The sequence below is a fragment of the Mizuhopecten yessoensis genome, unplaced genomic scaffold (genome assembly GCF_002113885.1).
Source record: "Mizuhopecten yessoensis strain PY_sf001 unplaced genomic scaffold, ASM211388v2 scaffold10641, whole genome shotgun sequence".
Classification (NCBI taxonomy): Eukaryota; Metazoa; Mollusca; class Bivalvia; order Pectinida; family Pectinidae; genus Mizuhopecten; species Mizuhopecten yessoensis.
The window spans coordinates 836,555-858,282 of record NW_018408648.1 but is presented as its reverse complement, the minus strand read 5'-3'; the positions used below and the strand labels follow the sequence as shown (position 1 = coordinate 858,282).

The window sequence follows — 21,728 nt, the reverse complement described above, 5'->3', positions numbered from 1 at the left end:
GTGTTTTATTCAACAGCAAAAAAAAAATCAGATTCTTTGACAATTATTGGTGGTGAATCTGGATTTTTCTGGGCTTCAGAAAACCCCCGTTCTGTGAATTCTTTCATTAATTTTTGTGCCATCTAGCAACTGCTGCCGGATTTCAAACCACCCTTGATTTTTCCCCCCCAGGTCTACCACCAAGATTTAATTGCATAAATTTGGAGCCTCATACTGGGTGGGAACTTTTAACATCACACTCAACAATATAATTTGTTTGATTAATAGGAATTGTATGTATGTGGGTGTATGTGGTGTTTATGTATTTATGTAATAAAAATGTCTTTAAAAATAAACAAATTATATAAAAAAAATAAAATGTTTGATTATTTTTTATTCTCGAAATTTATGACAAGAATCGCAGAACACACACACATCCATTCATGAACGATATAATTTCCTTATATAATATACTATAAATGTAGTATTTAAGTGTTAATGTATTCATTACTGGTCTAGAACATGTAGCATGACCCATCGTACAAGTAATAAAGCTGTGTCATTAAACTGTATCAACTGCCGTAACTGAAGATTGTACCGTTCATGATTGAATAGAACCAATTACTATCATGATCTGACATGTCTGATATCCTACCGACATCTCTTTGACATCATTTGATTATAGAATTTTTGTTGTTACCTTAGTAATGTACTACATAATTACTTGAAGAATATTTGTCTTTGAAAAATCGTCTTGTACATCAAAAGTCATCTTTCAAATACATCTCAAATGTATTGTACACATGGAAAACAACTAAAAATGATTTCTTCTGAAGCAATCAAATAAAATGTTCCAATAAATCTGTTATACATTTGCCAATGTATGTGTTATTACTGTGGTAGAGATAACAGTGTCTGTTGGCCAGAAGGTAAATAGGTCACATTCCGCGACTGGGACATCTGGTAGGCAATCTCCTCAGCAGCCTCCAGTTTACGTAATTCAATCAGACCTTCGCCTGAGGATTTGAAAGCCTTAGCTAATAGGGAAGCACCTTCGGAGTCACCCTCAGCCTGAATGACCGCTGCCTCTCTGTTCATCTCGGCCTAAAAAAAAGACGTGGCTCAGATTTATGATCATAGTACCAACTTATTTATTTCGACAGAAAGTTTTGACAGAAATGAATATGATCAGAAGTTTTAAGATGCTGTTATAAGACCAAGTCCAATTTTGTTTATCATTATCCTAACGGTTGGACCAGAGTTGTTTATTTATTATGTTGGGATTAGCAATTTCAGAAATCAAATAACATTTCCCCCTAAAATATGGAGGGTGGTGCTAAAATGATCGGTCTTTTCCAACCTATGAGTCAATGCTAAATTTGGCAAAAAGTTTAGGGTCTACTGAAAGCCCTACAGATTTGTCTATATATGATGTTGTGGTAGACCTAGTGATCTGTTTGCTGGGAAATTCTGGCAGATGTCTTTGGTGTGCTTTAAGTTTTGTATGTCCACCAGATACTACCCCTGAAAATGTTGCATTTAAATGTTGTCCCATATAACTGAGAAATCTAATAAATTTATTTATGAACAACATAAAGGAAATAGAATTCTGATGTCAAAGTGACGAAATCGGGTATTAAAGAGAGTAGGGAGTAATCAGTATTGCATACACTTATATTGGCGATATGAAATGGAATTGGTTTTACCTTTTCTACTAAATATCTTGATCTTTCGGCATCCTGCTGGGCAACTTGTTTCATTTCTACAGCAAGTGTAAACTCTCGACCAAATGTGAGATGAGTCTAAAGGCAAAATAAAAACCAATATATATCATATAAACATGAAAACTGTCCAAAAATGATTTTTGTAAACTACAAGTCCATTCAATATTACTTGTATTGACTTGTAGACAAAAAAATACTGACTATTAGCAAAGTGTTGCTGTAAGTACTCTCTAATCTAACTAACATTAAAGATCATCAAAATCCAAAATTGGTTAAAGTTCAAATGAAATATTGGAACACATTGAGGCTTTAACTTACAATGCAGAATTTCAAAATAAATTGAGCATCAACCCTTTCACCACTGTAGACCATTATGGACTCATCTAGGTTAGTGCATGGTCGAGTTCACTCAAGTTACATAGGGGTGAAAGGGTTAATCAAAGAAAGGAACTAGAACTTCTGATTTACACAGTGATTTGAATTTTAGACTTGCAGGTGTATGACACATTCTCAAGATTCTGTACCATCAGGTTCTTTATTATAAAAGACAGTACTTGACAAGTACATTTTTTGAGGGTAGAAAACCCTCATGGAGTTTTTCTGAGAACACTTGACAGAAATATGTGATGTTATACATTTTATGCTGTCCATGTTCTTAATACGCTCCACCCCAATCAATAGACATCACCTGTTGTTGCAATAGGTCATTACCACAAATGAGAGAGAGAGAGAGAGAGAGAGAGAGAGAAGAGAGAGAGAGAGAAGAGAGAGAGAGGTGTTCACTGGAGCATACTGCATGGGGTGGAGAGTACCAAGTACAAATGGGCCTCAAGAACAAATGTCATGGAGATCATCGTACCAGTGAAATGTCGTCGAGGACTACACCAAACTGATGGGCTCTCTCCGTTAGCTCTTCTCTGACCTTTGTCGATACAACTTCTCTCTGGGTGATCATTTCACTGGCATCAAACTGCGCCTACAACATTAAATGGAACTGGTTGATAATCATTTCAATGGCATCCACCTGGGCTAACAACACTTTGTACACAGTTATAACTTTTCATGGGCATCACCCTGGATCTACAACACTTCATACAAATAGTTGAACTCTCGCCCTCTATACAGAGATAGCAAAGTTTTAGTTATTTCCCCCCTACATGGATACTGGTGACTGCTAAGAGCAAAGATACATATCACAAACTGCTTTTCATTTTATCTTTGTTTATTCCACATACGCACATTATTCTTAATTTCACAAGTATTTACCCGTATTATTCAATCTCAATCAAGATACATCGACCAGATTATATTAAGATGAAACTCCCTCTTCAAGGTTTTTCACTTACTTTGTTTTGGTTTGGACCAGGTTTGATTAAATTGCTATGGTAATTGCATTTTATTGATATATCTATTTTTGCCTCATCTCCAGGAAAACCATTTGGTTTATCTTTGTTTATTTAACAAGTATTTATCCTTATCATTCAATCTCAATCAAGACACATTAAACAGATTATATAAAGATAAATCTCACTCTTTAAGGTTTTTAACATACTTTTTTTTGGTTTGGGCCAGGTTTGATTAAATTGCTATGGTAACTGTATTTTATTGATTCATCCATTTTTGCCTCATCTCCAGGACAACCATTTGGTTTATCTTTGTTTATTTAACAAGTACTTACCCTTATCATTCAATCTCAATCAAGATACATCAACCAGATTATATAAAGATGAAACTCACTCTTCAAGGTTTTTAACATACTTTTTTTTGGTTTGGGCCAGGTTTGATTAAATTGCTATGGTAACTGTATTTTATTGATTCATCCATTTTTGCCTCATCTCCAGGACAACCATTTGGTTTATCTTGTCACACTTACCACCACAGCTTTCAGGACCTCATTGGTAATTGATGGGAGCACTCTTTCATCGTAGTCCATTCCAAGGTTTGTGTAGATTTTAGGGAGACTGTTACTCATTGGTCGGAACAGAATTCTGAGAGTGATGTTAACATTCTGTAAATCTGAAAGAACACAGGTTTAATGTACATGTCATGAACATTTCATGTATGTTTCCTGATGCAAATGTTATTAAATGCTTCATACAAAATTATGCAAATGTTTTTTCTGTAAATCTGCAAGAACATAGTATAGTTTAATGTACATGTCTGGCATGAATAATCTATGTATGTTTTCTGATGCAAATTTTATTAATTATGCTTCATACAAAATTTTCAGGACAAACTTCAACAAATTTCTTGTAATTCAAATAATACTTTGACAAATCAGGAAAGTATTTTATATTCACTGCATTCGAAGCAATCAATTCTCCGTTCAGATCCTGATGGTAGAATATTAGTCTTGCTGATGCGCATCTGATATGTACATTTAAGTGTTATAATTTCATAACATTAGCTGATAAGAAATGAGCAAATCTTACCACAGTAGAAGTGAAATGGTGTTGAAAAAACATTCAAAATGGAACACAAGCCTTGTCAAATGTAACATTAATTATTAGAATATGGCTAAAAAACTATGCTACAAATCCACACTTTCTTAACTCATTCACCCCTGAAGACATATTTGAGCTCTTCCAATTCAAAGATTGGAATAGTACATTACACAATTTCAGGGGTGAATGAGTTAATAAATGCAGCAATATTTGCATCTTTATGCCTTAAAAATGTGACAAAATAAATTCTTGTTGGACCAAAAGAATTTGGTAACCCAATGGCCATTTGCATTTTCCTTTTAAAACATTTAAATCAGAATAAACCAATCAATAATTTATACAGAAAACATTAGTCATCTGCTATACTTGTGAAGGAAATAAGGTATTTAACGGGAACCATTAAATAATCTCTATATATATACTGCAGTGATAAATCTACTTGCAAGTCCCGAGCCCTGTACTCGTAGAATTTTGATGGGACACACAGAATTTCTAAAAATGGTTAAATTTAACATTGTGGTGCTAATTGTTTTTAGCAATACAGTTGAAAAGGACTCATTAAAATAAATTGTAGATGGATCCAGGAATACTGTATTCAATTTTGTGGCTAAACAAAGACAAAAGTAAACCTTTGCTTCCTGTGACCACAGCAATATTCCTTGGTCTTGATCGGATGTCAAATATGATTGGTTTCTGTACCCACGGAATCATGAAATGTGTTCCTTCTCCTACAACTTTATCTTGAACTCCTCTGAACCTGTCAAATATCACAGCTCTGTACCCGCCATCCACTGAAACATAACAACTTTCAATGATAAAGAATTGAAATATTTTAAGGCAATGCAAGACTTGGCATTTTATATCATGAAGCAGCAGAATTGTATTTTGAAAATTAACCATCATCCCGATCACGAAAACAAATGGTGTGATTGAGGATGACACACAATTTTACCCCCAATTTATGAACACGGAAGCATACCCGGCCAGGTTTTAATATTATTACTAAACAGTACCAGTCAGATGTTCAACTCGACTCATACCAACTCATCACTATCCAGCACTCATGAGCCCGTTACAGGAATTTTGAATGCAATAGAAAAATTCACAATTCACTCTCGTGTAATAGTAGTTCCTGTGACATTTGTTTCAATATGTCTATGTAATTATCATTTTTTTAGTGTGCGTGTGTACACATATTACCCTAGTACTAATATATTAATACCCGGCCTCCTCTGCCCCGGCGCAATTATATATAAAAATCACTCGTCGTCAGAAAGTTACGTTATCGCAGCTAATATTACCCCATTAACACCGTGCAATATTTGTTGCGACTTCAATGGATATAACTGCTTGCATGAGTTAAATATCTTTATAAGTATCTTTCAAATGACAAGCAAGTTTATATTGATAATATGTATTATTTCATCAGAAAACTCGCAGAGCCGGCGAATGTATTTACCATTGTAAAGGGCAGTATTCACAACACTCGCTCCGACAGCCAGGCCGACGCCGATGGTTCCTAAAGCGTTAAATAGTTTAGACATTTTAATTTGTTAAATGCTAATAATTGAGTACTTTTGCAAAGCGAATTGTGTTGGCAAATCGTCTATACACTGTAAAAGTTAATAATAAGTTATGATGTAAGATACAGTGCCCGCATGGCTTCCAGGGTCGTGCCGAAGGTGAATAATAGAAAAATCGGTGGACGGTATGGCATAGGTCCGGATTAAAAACAGCCTTATAGATTGATATCCAAAAATATTATGGGACTTCAAACATTTTGTTTTTTATTCAACATAGCAATTTAAGTTAGAAGCAGCCACAAATATCTTGTAGTGGATATACTTTTTTAGAATTTGTTTTTTGAGTTTTCATGGACTAACGTCCTATCCGGATTTCACTGTCCTCTGTTCCCACTGTGTAATTTATTAGTACTCAACCGGAAACAATACAACCGCATGCGCACATGTCTGACGCAAAAACGTGGTCTGCCTGCGTAACAACATCGACATACATTTATCAGCGTATAACCGGCATATTTCACAACAACAAGGAAACCCATACAGGTAAGAGGAGCTCTTTCTGCTCCATTCAAAATTCAGCATAACTTGGTGAAAATATTTTACAATGTGAACTGAAGAAAACGTGACATATTTCACCAATAATGGCAACATTTGTTCGGCGTCAGCTTCATCGGAAAACGAAAGTTGTGTGATTAGGCCTATATTGGTGATCAGTTTAACAGGAGTTTTCTTTGGTAGAACACCTGACATAATATTTAGATAAATAGGTTCCCACACCATAAATCTGTTTAAATGCCAATCGTTGCATGGTGAGTTGAGAGGAAACTCGGGCCACAGGGACATGAGAATAGGCCAACAAATACTGCCTCTAGCTGCGATATCATAGTTGTCTGACGACGAGATTTTTTTTTTATATATTGCGTCGTCAGAGCTACGAAGTGGTCCTATGCCAACTAATGGAGCGAAAATGATAATTTGTTAGTGTAATATTACATAATATGAAATAGGTGATACCTAGAGACGAATGCTTAATGAAATTATACTATATTTTTTAATTAATCGAATAAAATAGTGAAACCACCAACAGCTGCTAAATTCTGCCAGTATAGTCCTTGGTTTACAACTGTTCAACATTTCTGAATTTAGAGAACACCATTTTTGCACGCATTTGGTATCTAAAAGTAAAATGTTTTGGCACTTTGTAAAGATGAAAAATGCTGAAGAGAAAGAAATGTGAGATCTAGCTGACAACAACACATGTATACAAAATACAAAATTTAAACAAAGTAAAACTGTATTTCAAGACGAGTGCAGAAAGCCTCAAAAAATGTTTGAAATAACTTTCTGAAAGTACATTAACATCTTAAAAATTACTGAAACATCTCTGTACCAAAACAATTAAGAATGGAAACATCTGTATGCTCCGGGCCCTTTTTTCGTGTTGTGTATCTCAGTTCTCTTTTCTCTATTATGAGCCATAATTAGTAACTCTCTTCTGTGTTCGTTCTTTTCTATTATCAGTTTACCTTATCAAATTATTAACAACTTTGAGTATGCATGAGTATTTGTGCATCAGTGGCCTGAGACCTGTTCTATGCAATCAATAAGATAAGAAAAGCAACAAACTTGAAAATATTTTGAAAGATTTAAAAGTGAGAAATGGAGACACATAAACAGATTTTGAAATCTCATTAATATAACTTGTTGAACAACATTACTGTCATTGATCATTTATCCATTATGCAGCATTCAATGATATTTCTGAAACATTTTCTGGAAAAATACTATTTACTTTTTTTCAATGACACCCATTCAAGTCGACCCTACATTACAATAGCTAATGTTGACACAAGGTTCACTTCTTTTGCACTTTTTTGTTGTTTTTGTATCTATTAATTTCAAATCAACATTTTAGTTCACTAAATATTTGCTGGGTTTGTGACTTTATACAGTATATATATTTTTTATATTCTAGAATGGCCACCGCTGAAGGTGATTCAGAAATGAATGAAGTGAAACAGACCAATTCAACTACTGAGCAAACAAAAGAAACAAATGATGGGGACAACGTTAATGGGAAGGTGAAGGAGGAGGAAGATGATCAAGTTAAGGAAACAATAGGAACGTACGCTGTGATTCCAGAGGACCCTCCCCTACCCCCTTTGGGGCCCCCAAATAACCTTGAGAAAAAAATCATCAAACAACTTGAGGTGAAAAGAGCTGAAAAATGCATCATTTAATTAGTTTTTAAACTTTAGTTTGACAAAATAAAGACTGATCAAAATTAATTATTATTGGGAAAAAAATTGGAATGGGAAAAAATGCTAGTATTTTGGTAACTTGAATGGATATAAAGGTTTGATTATTAAATACAAATTATTTATGACTATTACTATGGATAAATATCAAAGATTAGATATGTAAGGTTTTAGAATATAAAATTATTTGTTAAAATAAAATTAGTTTCCTACCCTATCAACTCTAAATTTGTTCAACATGTTACAGGACGCACATATCTTTTTTTTGTCTGGCCTAACAGACATTTGTATCAGATTAGAGTGGCTGAGATGATATTTAAAAATCTTAGGAATTGATCAACGATATTGTAGTGTATTCCAAATCATTAGCAAAACATAGACATATAGTATTAAATAGAATGTACTGTAGTATATAAAATTATGCCAAAACATTTGTCCGATTCTCATGAAACCCATAAATGTTACAGATATAACTTAACACATTTTAACCTGTCCTTTGCAGTATTATTTTGGAGACATGAATCTGCCAAGGGATCGATTTCTTCAAGAACAGATTAGAGAGGATTCCGATGGATGTATCCTTTCGTACATACTAGAGACAGGGCCGTCATTTTTATATGCCCCTGTATGATGCAACATATTACAGTATGATGTTGGCTTACATGGTATCAACGATAACTAAGTGGATCATAATTAACTAACTGATTTTTCACCTACAATTCATAAACTTGCTACTCGGGTATTTTGGAAAGGTAGAGTTTGTATATACTGAATTTAAGTCTGGCACCAAACATTATGCAGAGTTTTGGCCTTTATATATATGTGTTTCATTTACAAATTTTGGTCTTTTTTTTATTATGACAAAAATTTGAATCCTTTATTGATCACGTACGAGACAATCTATTTGAGTACTGACACTGACGATAGATTTGAGTGTACTTTTATCTTATGATGTTCAGATTAATCGAGTTCGTCGAATATCATTGATTGGTAAGAGGAATCATCATGAAATTTCAACTGATTACCTTCACTACTTTAACCTTTGACTTGATGTACCTCAACACAAATCTAGGGGTGTCAGATGTTAGATTTGAGTGTAGTTTAGTCTCAATTGATGTACCTCAACACAAATCTAGGGGTGTCAGATGTTAGATTTGAGTGTAGTTTAGTCTCACTTGATGTACCTCAACACAAATCTAGGGGTGTCAGATGTAAGATTAGAGTGTACTTTAGTCTCACTTGATGTACCTTAACACAGATCTAGGGGTGTCAGATGTTGGATAAGAGTGTAGTTTAGTCTCACTTGATGTACCTAACACAAATCTAGGGGTATCAGATGTTAGATTTGAGTGTACTTTAGTCTCACTTGATGTACCTTAACACAGATCTAGGGGTGTCAGATGTTAGATTTGAGTGTACTTTAGTCTCACTTGATGTACCTAACACAAATCTAGGGGTGTCAGATGTTAGATTTGAGTGTACTTTAGTCTCACTTCATGTACCTTAACACAAATCTAGGGGTGTCGCTTGCAATAATGACAAAGTTCAACAGACTGAAACAGCTAACATCCAACCTGAAGATGATCGCAACAGCAATACGGAAGTCCGACTCGGGATTCCTGGAGGTAAGACTAGATATTGAACAGGTCAAATAAAGAATTAAAACGACTCCATTCAAACATTTTTTATTGACATTAAACAGTCAAAGGGATTGGGAATAAGTTCTTTCAGTTTATTAGGCCCCTCCCAGGCCTTAGGCCAGGGGATTATAATAAGTTAAAGGGGCTGGTCGGGGAAAAATGTCATATTTGCTAAAATGGCATACACATGTTTAAAATACCTTCTTATGATATATACCAATTCAAATTTTGGTGAAATTCACTCCCTAAGAGTAAAAATTATAATTATATTAAAGAAATTCTAAATCGTCCCCTGACAGTCTAAAACTCTCAATTGACCCAGATCGGTGATGTACTTTTACCGCACGCGCGTCATCAACCAGGCCAAATGTAAACATCATGACGAAAAAAAAAGATGCATCCAAAAGTCATGACAGGCACGAGGTATCAATACCATTATATATAACAACAACATATAGGTAGGAATACTACACTTGCATCATACATGATCTTTGAAAACAATTATTTACGTACATTATTGCTGCCTTGTCCGCTAATTGAGTCTGACATGGCACATGACGGCGTGCTATTGTTGTTATCTTCACAGCCTCATTTTCGAAACAACCACATGACATATATAAATAGATCTGCGCTAAATTTACACGGGGCTTTGCCGATATTTCAGTGGTCAAAACTAGACATTGCTAGCAGAACTCGACCATCATATTGGTATATATTTGGTATAACTTTTGGAAGGCCAGAGAACGCATTTAGACGCATTTATTTTGTACTTTTTTCCCCGACCAGCCCCTTTAATGTCTGGATATACATTTGTAGTTTGCATCGTTATTGATTGCTCTTATAGATAATTTGATTGATTGGAATACACAGCTTGCACGATGTCGGTGTTTATCATTTATCGTCTGATGACTGAAAATTTAAAAAAAACTTCCCAAATATATCCAGGTTAAAAGACAAAATAGGACAACTGCCTAGAGGATCAGAGATGATAAAAACTTGCAGTCTGTTGTGAAATGAAGACATATAAGCATCACGTGACAAATGTAATACACATGTGCATTAATGTGTAATTTAAATGATACTATTATCTAGGTCACCACTTTTCTTTTTAGATTGAATTGAATTATTTTTAATAATGTATATAACAGGTCAGTAAAGATGGTGTGTACATGAGGAGATCGCCCGATAAACCTCTACCGGAGAACACAGAAGACAGACGTTCTGAAATAGCAAAAAAGACAGTGTATGCTGTAGGTATAAGTTAACACATCTCATCAACAATTTCATTATACCTTTGTTTAGTCTAAATAATGAACCCATTTTGTTGTCCTGGGAAATTGGTCTAGGAAATTTGTCTAATTTTTCGCGTTCAGATTAACAGTTTGACAAAACATGTTAGCTGTAATTGAGCACTTGGGAGCAAATGGGATGTTACTGTTTTGTGAATTTATTCAATTTTCCCATTTTCAATGCAAATTTCTTTCAATTGAACCATGTATCTGCCTGTTAAAAATGAGTTGGATAAAGTCCCATGCCGCTCAGGTTGGGTTTGTGAGTTATTGGTAATTAGCTATAGCTAATGATAATATATGTTGTATTAATCACAATAAGTAGATCTCTAAAATATTTATCCATACTAATAGTCATCATATTGTCAATTCAAAATTGAAGAGTAAATGCCCCTGCGACACTTGTATAAATGCCTTTTTTCTCGTGTTTTATTTATGTTTTGTGTTTGTGGAATATTGGATAAATGCTCAACATGAAATAAGGGGCCTAGAATTCTTTATATCTGTTACATAACCACTGACATTTTGCTTTTCCTTTCCAGAAAGGATTTCCTACTAATATGGCGTTGGATAAAATTATCAGCTTCTTTGAAGAGCACGGTCCTATGGATACTGTTTTCATGAGGCGAGACATAAATAAAAAATTCAAGGTAAGTAAGGCATCGGCTGTTCTGATCAGACTCTGCTATGCACAGCTGGCACACACAGTGTTCCCACTGAAATTTAAATTTGGGAGTATATTTGATACATTTTCAAGATTCTGTACCCCTTGGTACTTAGATACATACAACCATTCTTGAAAACTCGGAGTGCAAGCAGCTGTTTAGGGGTGAAATTCCCTCATTTAAGGGTTTCTGGTAACAATGACATTCTCCTTATATTAGTGATTAATGATAAAAACATCTGTACATGTTCATGTTCATGTGTCATCCTCTTGAATACAATAAACTCACAATAATCCCGTTCAACAGTTTTTCTCACTATATGGAAACATAATGCAGGATATCAATTTTACTTCACAATTGACCGTGGGATTTATCGAAGTATCATACATTGTGTTTGCTCATTAGGATAGAAGACTAACATCACTGCCATAGCAATCTTGCTGACTATTGTTCATTTTGTTTAATAGAAGAGAATCTTTTTGCACCCTTCTTTAAAATATTCCCTCAAAAAATATGTCCTTTTAATATTCACGGGTTAGTTACAAGTAAACCAGATGAGTTTTTGTGTCATCTGGATCAGAGTTGTGTACTTTGTTTGGTTTGTATTTACAGGGTTCTGTGTTTGCTGTATTCCAAAGTCAGAGTGATGCTGACAAATTTCTAGCTGCAGCTGAAATTAAATTTCAAGACACGTTACTTAAACGCATGTCAAAGTAAGTCACATCTTCAACAAGAGGGAGGGCAGTATCCGTATATTGCAATAGTACATTCCTATAGTACTGTCACCCATTGAAAGTACTAATAAATTGCTTTGTCAATTCTTTTTTGTCTAACCATCACAAAGATGTTTTTAGTCACCCAGGGGGGAATCCCAGTTTCAGTCCCAGATTTTGACCTCTGTTGTCTTGTGCTTAAGGGGGTAAACTGTCATATTATAAATTGCTATTGATTGATTTAGATATTTTATGTCTGACCAACGACTACCGTTAATATTTGTGTAAAGTGCACACTTTTCAAAGGAAAAATCAAGTGTCAAGAAAGGGGTGTACACGATACTCAAAAACAACCCAAAACCAGTTCTAGATCGCGACCATTCATCATAAATTTTTCGAGGATTTTCAGAATGCTTGCAGCAATAAACTGCTAAATTTCGTTGAATAACCCCTGATTGCATTGCCAATTTAACAATTACGAAAAGTTGCAAATTATACGATAGAATCGGATAAATAAACTTGAGTAAACTAGGCCCATCTGTTCAGGACGTTGTGTTGTGAATTGATAAATACCACGTTTGGGGAAACATAACGAAGAATTGCATCATGTTTAGCACTCTGGGGTTAAAATGTCATTATTGGGTATGTGTCAAATCTACATAGGTAAAGTGGCGAATTTGGCAAGTTTGTGTACCGCAAAGAGTTAAGGTCACGTGATACTATTAACAGGCAGGAATTTACAAGGTGACATCCATGCGACTTGACCCGATAATGATAAAAGTTTGAGTTTGAAAATTAAATATTTACGGGTTCAAAACAGCCAAATACATTCCGATCTTTTCTTTTCAAAGTAGAATTGCTGAACTCACAATTGTTTGGTGTTCTTCATGTCTCGCGAATTCTGATGTTGGCGGTCCTTGTTGGACTTGTTTGAGTGACCGCCTTTAAGCGGTACACACTCTGCCGATACCTATGACCAATTCAGTCGGATTTGCAGACGATCAGAAAACTGCTTGGAAAAGTATATTTCATTACAAAAAAGTAAAATATTTATGTGTATATAAGATTGAATCTTTTCTGAAACTTATTGTTGTGAAAACAACATCGTTATATTCCAATTACCTGATCTGCCCATGCCAGGGGACCGTATGCGTGTCAGCCCGCAGATCTCCCCGTATTCGAGGTGTCGGTCAAAGCTAACGTTGTATTTGCCACATGTTTTCTTATTAATTCCATGTGTTGGCATGGCTAGCTGAACAGCGTGTATGTATTTACACCTGGTCATTGTTTACCATTTTGATTGACAGGTCGAAATATATCAGTTGTAGCTTGGTCAATGATTTATCGGAAAATGATCATACAGAATTATGGGGTGACTTTCATGTCATTCTGACATATTTATTATGAAATATTGAAATATATTGCAATCTGAAAATTTTTTGCAGTATATCCATCCCCCGCTTAATGTATTATTTTAATTAAGTTATTCATCCTGTTATTCTATTTTCTAATTACTGTAAATTAAATGATATATTAAGGGATGTTGTGAGTGTAATGATGTCCTCCCGTCATATTTCTAGTTCTTTTTCTTCTGCAGGCAGCTCTACTTCAGTCAGAAGCAGGAAGAAAAGAAGAAAATAAAACAGGAACAAAACCTGAGAAAAAAAGAGTAAGAAGAAACTGTTCGGATACACCTCGTGAATAATCTATAATTTCAATGATTTCTTGAATGACAAGTGTCGTCGTCATGGTTTTACACAGTTCAATAGCTTATCAAGTCAGTCATGGACATTTTCAAAATGTTATTTTCAAGAAATATTCAAATAATTGGAAATAATTTAGTTGTCTACAAATTATTTTATATCCCTAATCCCTACATATACATGTAATTTTAAGCTAAAGGCCACTTTCGCATACCAGTTGAAACGGTTGAACCTGTAAAGAGAATGACATGCTCAGATCTGAACTGAGGCTGACCTCAGGATTATTCAGCACATGTAAATTGAGTCCAAATGAGTCCAGACATACCTGTGCAAAACTAAAATGCTGACTATTGCTAGTTTGAGTTATTTATTGTTTTTCGTGGAATATTTCTGCGCCACCTGTACTGTTTCAACCGGGATACGTGAATGTAACCTTAGTGTTAAGTATTGTACTGTATGGTTGATTTGTGTTTAATTGTCATCAAATAGAAGGTATCGAGAGAAAACACATTTACATTTGTCTATTCACCACATGAACATGCATTATAAAATCATTCTTTGATTATTGATACTTTAACCTCCTTAAGTATTTAATAGATGACGTTATACCAAGTAATTCTTAATTTGCAGAGAATCAACGAAACGTGAAGCAGAAGATAGAGAGGTAAGATGGTATTCTATTGTTAGCTCACCTGGCCCGAAGGGCCAAGTGAGCTTATCCCATGGTGCAGCGTCCGGCGTCCGTCAACTTTTTCCTTTAAAATGCTACTTGTCCTGAATGGCTCAGAGGATTTTGACCAAATTTGGTCAGGAGCATCATTGGCCAAAGGGTTCTCAGTTTTGTATAAACGGAGGGTATAACCCCCCTGGGGGCAGAGGGGCGGGGCCAAATAGGGGGAAAATAGGTAAATCTTTAAAAATCTTCTTCTTCTCAACCAATAGAAGGATTTTGACCAAATTTGTCCTAGAGCATCTTTGGACAAAGGAGACTCAAGTTTGTATAAACGGAGGGTGTGGCCTCTTTGGGGGCAGAGGGGCGGGGCCAAATAGGGGAAGTAGAGGATTTTTTCTCTCCTACTATACAAGTGAAGGGATTTAAACCAAATGCAGTCTGAAGCTTGGTCAGGAGCATCATTGGCCAAAGGGTTCTCAGTTTTGTATAAACGGACGGTATAGCCCCCCCTCGGGGCAGAGGGGCGGGGCTAAATAAGGGGTAAAAAGGTAAATCTTTAAAAACGTTCTTCTTCTCAACCAATTGAAGGATTTTGACCAAATTTGTCCTAGATCATCTTTGGACAAAGGAGACTCAAGTTCGTATAAACGGTTTATTTTCTTTCCCACCAAAACAGATTTATATGTAGTTCTTCTTGCAACTTTGTTTCTTGTACTCCTTTGATAAACCTGAATGGTACTCAGCAGGTTTTAAATTGAAAAATATAATACCAGGTGAGCTATTAAGGCCCCTGGGCCTCTTGTATTACAAATTGTTCTGGAAGTCTGAAGTAAGTGTGAAAAATCAGGATCACTGATGAATTCATGAAGGAAAAAGAGCCACATCAGACCCATATGAATGTGGCTATACGGAGTAATACATCACTGAAACTTAAATCTTCATTAATTTTACAATCCATCGTATTGGAGATGTTGACAGTTCAAGTAACATCTGTAACTTTATAGGACACCTTAACTAGGACATGCATAAAGACATTGCTTCAAAATAAAGACAGAATATTTGCAATAGTTTAGAGCTCTTTACCTAAGTCAAAGGCATATGTTAGTCATATTGTACCTTTCACTGGCGGTAGAATATCAAGTTCTCCACAACACTCTTCCGTGTTTAATTGCTTGTCTATTGTAGCATGTGATTCAGTTGATTGTTTGTGTACTGTAGAAACTGAAAGATTCTATCACAAAAGGAACAGTTCTTCATGTTAGCGGAATCAAGGGAGAAGAAACAGAAAGAGAAGATCTCAAAAACTACTTCTCAGATTTTGGAACAATTGCCTGGGTCGACTTCGACAGAGGAGATAATGAGGTAAATGGAAGGAAATGACCTTACATCTTATAATATAAACTTCAGTTACTGGCCCCACTTGTACAAAACATCTCAACTCTTGAGATTGCCTCAAGTCTAAGATTTCCCATAGACAGTACATTGCTTGAGATTTTCCTCAACTTTGAAATGTTTTATACAGGTGCTCCCTAGACTGCCATGTTATGCAATGAGTACATTGGGATATTTTTGCGTATTACCTCATGCTATGTCACCATTTGTGATGTAAGAATTAAAACATGACGTCGTGGTATTGTGCCACCACCTAGAAGACAAAAGATATGACAGGGATTAATCTAGATCTATTTCATTACTAACGGAATTGGAAATAAGTTTTCTGAAGTATCGTCCTTGTGACAGTAAAATACAAATGTTTATGTCCACCTTAAATGACACTTTTGCTGGTTGTAATCTCTTGCTAAACCTACATATGAACAGGTTGTTGTATGAATGATAATTGATAAATGTTTATTGCCAAATTTTAAGGTGAAAGGAGACCATGTTTAATCTGTTATTCCTTGTATTTTAGGCCTGGGTAAGATTTGAAGGAGACAACAAGGCTGTGGAGGGTCTACAGGCAGCTTTGGATGCTAACGAGAACAAGATCATGATAAAGGAGGACGAGGTCACTTGTGATGTACTCGAAGGTAAGCATGTGATCAAGCATCCTCGATACTCCAGGGGTTTAGCCCGAGTTTCCTCTGGCCCTTACACCAGACTTAGACATTTGGACAGATAGATGTCTCAGATGAGCCTGAGCCTGAGTTTCCTCTGGCCCTAACACCAGACTTAGACATTTGGACAGATAGATGTCTCAGGTGAGTCTGAGCCTGAGTTTCCTCTGGCCCTAACACCAGACTTAGACATTTGGACAGATAGATGTCTCAGGTGAGCCTGAGCCGGAGTTTCCTCTGGCCCTAACACCAGACTTAGACATTTGGACAGATAGATGTCTCAGGTGAGCCTGAGCCTGAGTTTCCTCTGGCCCTAACACCAGACTTAGACATTTGGACAGATAGATGTCTCAGGTGAGCCTGAGCCTGAGTTTCCTCTGGCCCTAACACCAGACTTAGACATTTGGACAGATAGATGTCTCAGGTGAGCCTGAGCCTGAGTTTCCTCTGGCCCTAACACCAGACTTAGACATTTGGACAGATAGATGTCTCAGGTGAGCCTGAGCCTGAGTTTCCTCTGGCCCTAACACCAGACTTAAACATTTGGACAGATAGATTGGTGTGGGTCAAGAGCGCACTGCTACATGAAAATGTGGAATTCTCCGACACCGTTTGATAGTTTTTTAGGAAATTGCAGTTGGAATTAATACTGCTTTTAAAACAAGTAGTTACTTATTTCATACTCTTGACGAGGCCTATTTCACACATCTTTGCCTCTGTAAAGACCTGGTTTCAGGGGACCAGAAATTGGCTATATATTGAACTTTCATTTTGTAGCTGTAGGAGTGATGTAGTACATGTAGTACTGAAATAAGTAATGAACCGATAAAATATTAATATCATGATTATAGAAATGTGATATTTCTAATGAAGTCTCAGCCAGTAGGGCTGCAGTGACCGAGTGTTTAAATGTGGGGCACTCGCCAGATACTGGCCATAGATCGGTGGTTTTTCTCTGGGAACTCAGGCTTTCCTTCACCAATAAAACCTGGCACTTCCTTAAATGTCCATAGCTGTTAAAAGGAAGTAAAAACAAAAATATTATCTGAGCCAGTCCTAAATAATTTTCAAAGAATTGACATTGTGATTGTAGTAATGTAAGTTTTGAGATGTATGTTTAAATAGGTGATGCTGAGTTGGAACATTGGAGAAAGATATTCAGCGAACTTGCTGAGAGACGGGCACAGAATAGACAGGGGAAAAAGAGAGGAGCAAGCAACTGGCGTGGACCAAAGGTAAACCATACACTTGCTTCAAAATGTCTTGTCCCAGAGTAGTTCTTTCCTACAGTTTAATAGCAGAGAGTGATTTGGTACTGTACACCACCTATTCTGTCTTTGCATATTGCAGAGTTATCTTCTCTTTTGTGCAGGTATTGATTAATACGCCATTGGTTTGAAAATTAAGTCGTTTTCTCAAAAATTGATGACGTTACTCTCACAAACAAATGCATAACAATCAATACCTGCTCACAAGAGAAGATAACTCTGCAATACGCAAAGACGGAATAGCTTCTTGTGGTGATAAATACTTGGGTGATGTATTGTTTCTAGGTCAAACTCGCATGTTTCTGCATTTGAATGGCTTGCAAGTATCGACTTTTTCCTGAAGTACAATCTTTGTCTGTATTTTGGACTCTATCACCTATTTCACTTTGAAATAAAGTATTATATGGAAATTGAACAGAAGTAAGCAAGAATTTACCTAACAAGAGCATAAAAACAAGAATCTTGTAAAAAATGAAGAAGCACTAGAACTGAATTTTATATTGTAATACAATGTATGCACTTAATTATGGTAATGTATAGCATGTATAAGATGCAGAAAGATAATAAAAAAACATTGATTTGTTTTTTGGAAATACACAGTTCAACAAGCTTGCTATGAACATTGAATTATTGCTTTTTTAACAAAATGAGATCATCTCATGAAAGTGAAACTGTATATACCTGTCAGCTCAGACCTAAAGTAGGGAGTAATTAGTTATCACATTCAGAAGCTGATATTTCTAATGAACAATATGACTGACATGTGCCTGCCTTGTCTGCTGTAGGACAAGAGAAGAAAGGAAAGCAAAGATGACGCAGGTGGTGATGCTGAAGGAGGAGATAGTGACGATGATGAATGAAGGGAAGGAAATGGGCGCTATGTAAGTGTTTGGTTCTGTAGAGACTTTGCTACCGTATACCAGCAGATTGTCCCTGCAATTTAACCTTCACCATTTCTGCCTTCCATAATGAAAGTGAATTTTTCCAGACATTAAAATTTGTGGTTTTGAGGAGTTTAATATTTGTAAAGTGTACCCCAAGAATCATTGGATCATTTGGGCCAAAAAATAACCCCAGTCACGCTGAACCCTGATCCCTGTTAACTTGTGTGTATTGGAGGATATTTTATGTGTTCTGTTTTCTAAAAGGCCAGTGCTTTCAATAACGTCTTGCATTGTATAGTGGCAAATCAGCTGTATATCAATGCACAAGCTTGCACTGTAATAACCAACACACACTATATTTTGCACTTTCCTAGAATTCTTAGATTACTAGAGTGAGCAATAATGTAAAGTATTTTACTGTAAGATCTAGCACCATTTGCCAACAGCAGAGCAAGAACCAGTGATGTCACACACAGTCACAAACTGATTTACTGCCCCAATTTATAACTGAAATATTGGAACATGGAATAGCCCCTCAGTTAAACTGTATGCAATGACGTTATTCTATTTTGACATTTCATGTAACTTTTAATGCTGTAATATGGTTTGCATTACATTACAAAAGTTTTAAGAAGATTCGTTTGTTTGTTTGTTATGTTTGACGGCTTTGGTCATTTAGGGCCATGGAGATTTTTTTTTTTTTTTTTAAAACAAACATGCGAGTAGCGAAGATAAAATCAGATAAAAAGGTTAATTTTAAAAGCAATCGCATTGTATGTGTAAATAATTAAAATAAAAAGGGTGTTAAAATAATAAAAGAGATAACGAATAGATGATATGAACTATCTGATATATATAACTTCAAAAAGGGTAAGGTGGGTTAAAAGACATCAGAGTCTATAGAATGGATTGATGTCTTTCAAATAGTTAAATAATGTCTTTAGTCCACGAAACTGAAAAGAGTTTTCATATATGTGACTCGAAAGTAGTTTTAAGAAGATATTTTTAAACAAATGAAAACTATATGCGCAATAAAATTCAATGGCCTATATGCTCTATATTTGTTATTGACAGATATTTAGCTATCTGTCATGTAAACTCAACTGCATTTCTTGAGCTTGTTTCAAATTAAGCATGTTTTTTTTTTTACAGGTATTAATGAAGAAAACAACGGACATTAGTTCCAGGGGCAAGTAATGATTTGAGTAGTCCATGCAGTGGTCATGACTCCAAGTAAGGGGTGCTTAGAAAGGGAAAACTTGAAATGGCAAATAGTGACACAGAGACACAGTTCATAACCCTCTAGTCCAAGTTTTCTGCCGTTGTTGGAGGATATTCACAAAGTTCATTTAGGTCCACAAAACGTTGAAGAGATTCATTTGAAACTACAGGAGAAAATGGTGGATTATAGATTTCAACAGCTTGTGTTCTTTCACAGTTACAAGTTTGAGCAAAACTATTGTTAATTTAATTGTGAATGTTTTATCTTAATCAAGTAAATATACTTTGCAGGATTTCATCTTTAATAATACTTGCTACCATGTTTTATCATATATTTTAAGGTAGGGTTTTATTGTATGCAGAGTGTGATGCTATGCAGTGTTACAACACTTTCACATACATTTACCAGCCTATAGTAACACTTCAAGGAACAATTCAACATCACAAATTGAAATTCAAGGCAAATTATGTGGTATTTTCCAGTTACTTGCTATTTTTTGCCTATATGATAAACAGAATACTAGACTTGCTCCCAGTAACATCAGACTTTTAGGAGAATCAATTAAGCCTGTTTCTTAAAATTCCTCTTATGGGAACTCGTTTGTGAGGTCCTTTATTTCGTTTACTATGAAATATGTGCAATTTTAAATAAGACAAACAGATTTGAATATTTTGTAAATGAAATAATTCTTATATTGAAGTTGGAAATCTTTACTAAATCTTTGTCATTTTTGTATTTTCATCCTTCCAACATGCACAGATTATAAATGCTCATGATGAATGTATAATGTACTGTGAGACCGTACTATTATTTCTTTGTTTTTTTGTGGTTAAATACAAGTAAATTTTGTCATCATTTCTAAGTGTACTCTAAAAATAAAATTATGTACAGCTTCATCAACATTGAACTAATTCGATCGTGAAGACACATTGTAACTCTTCCAATTCAAAGGTTGGAGTAGTTCATTATGAAATTTTGGGGGTGAATGAGTTAAATGACAGGACTATCACTAACAATCATTGATATGAAGGGGTTAATATATTAAGTGGAGGTTTAAATGTCCCAGGAATACAATCATGTGAAAAGTTTAGTTGCATTATGTTCTAAACATATATGATCAAAAAAACAAACTCACTGGAGTGCATTTATATTTGTTGTAAACTGTGGCTTTGAAATTTCAATCTTTCATTAGACACATAAAAATTTAATTAAAATGTCCATACTTATTAGACTGTAGGATGTACATGTGGTACACAATTTTATCATGATATTCGTAGATCTTCATCCATCAATCATATCATGAATTGTTTTACATTCATTGAATATAAAATAAATACTAAACAAAACGTTATCTTGTGTTTCTTTCTCCTGTCTTGATTCGATTGGAAGCCTTCTGTCCAATTTTTGTGTCTCCTGCATAGCAAAAACGACATATAATTACTCCGTGTCAGTATTTCCTTCCACACAAAGGTTTTTTACGTGATGACCCTTAAAGGAATGCTTTGATTTCAAAACTTGCAAAGCCTTCTACAGATACTATAAGTATCAATTACTCATGCAAGATTGATTTTGAGCCAAATTCAATATTGTCACCAGAGGCCATCTTTGATTTATATGACACACTTAATGGTTTGCATACAACAACTTAAAGGAAAGTTCTAATTTGCTTAAAGTTTCCTACAAATACTT

The 21,728-nt window shown here is 35.3% G+C and overlaps 2 protein-coding genes across 2 annotated transcripts; one reads left to right on the top strand and one right to left on the bottom strand.

Annotated features, from left to right (window-relative positions):
- Positions 1–355: 355 nt before the first annotated feature.
- Positions 356–5,832, bottom strand: LOC110461621 (prohibitin-like). Its single transcript, XM_021515162.1, has 6 exons — positions 5,607–5,832; positions 4,777–4,938; positions 3,577–3,719; positions 2,563–2,679; positions 1,686–1,781; positions 356–1,083 (listed from the first exon to the last, which is right to left on the bottom strand). Exons 1-6 carry the CDS (start codon positions 5,689–5,691, stop codon positions 871–873), a joined length of 816 nt encoding a protein of 271 aa, XP_021370837.1. The 5' UTR covers positions 5,692–5,832; the 3' UTR covers positions 356–870.
- A 258-nt stretch (positions 5,833–6,090) lies between these two features.
- LOC110461614 (lupus La protein homolog) lies at positions 6,091–21,388 on the top strand. The gene is made up of 14 exons (XM_021515156.1): positions 6,091–6,213; positions 7,646–7,880; positions 8,431–8,503; positions 9,447–9,553; positions 10,717–10,818; positions 11,400–11,507; positions 12,135–12,235; positions 13,833–13,904; positions 14,569–14,602; positions 15,830–15,973; positions 16,521–16,638; positions 17,791–17,900; positions 18,719–18,814; positions 19,970–21,388. The coding sequence occupies exons 2-13, from the start codon at positions 7,647–7,649 to the stop codon at positions 18,791–18,793; spliced, it is 1,278 nt and encodes a 425-aa protein (XP_021370831.1). The 5' UTR covers positions 6,091–6,213; position 7,646; the 3' UTR covers positions 18,794–18,814; positions 19,970–21,388.
- The last annotated feature ends 340 nt before the right edge of the window (positions 21,389–21,728 follow it).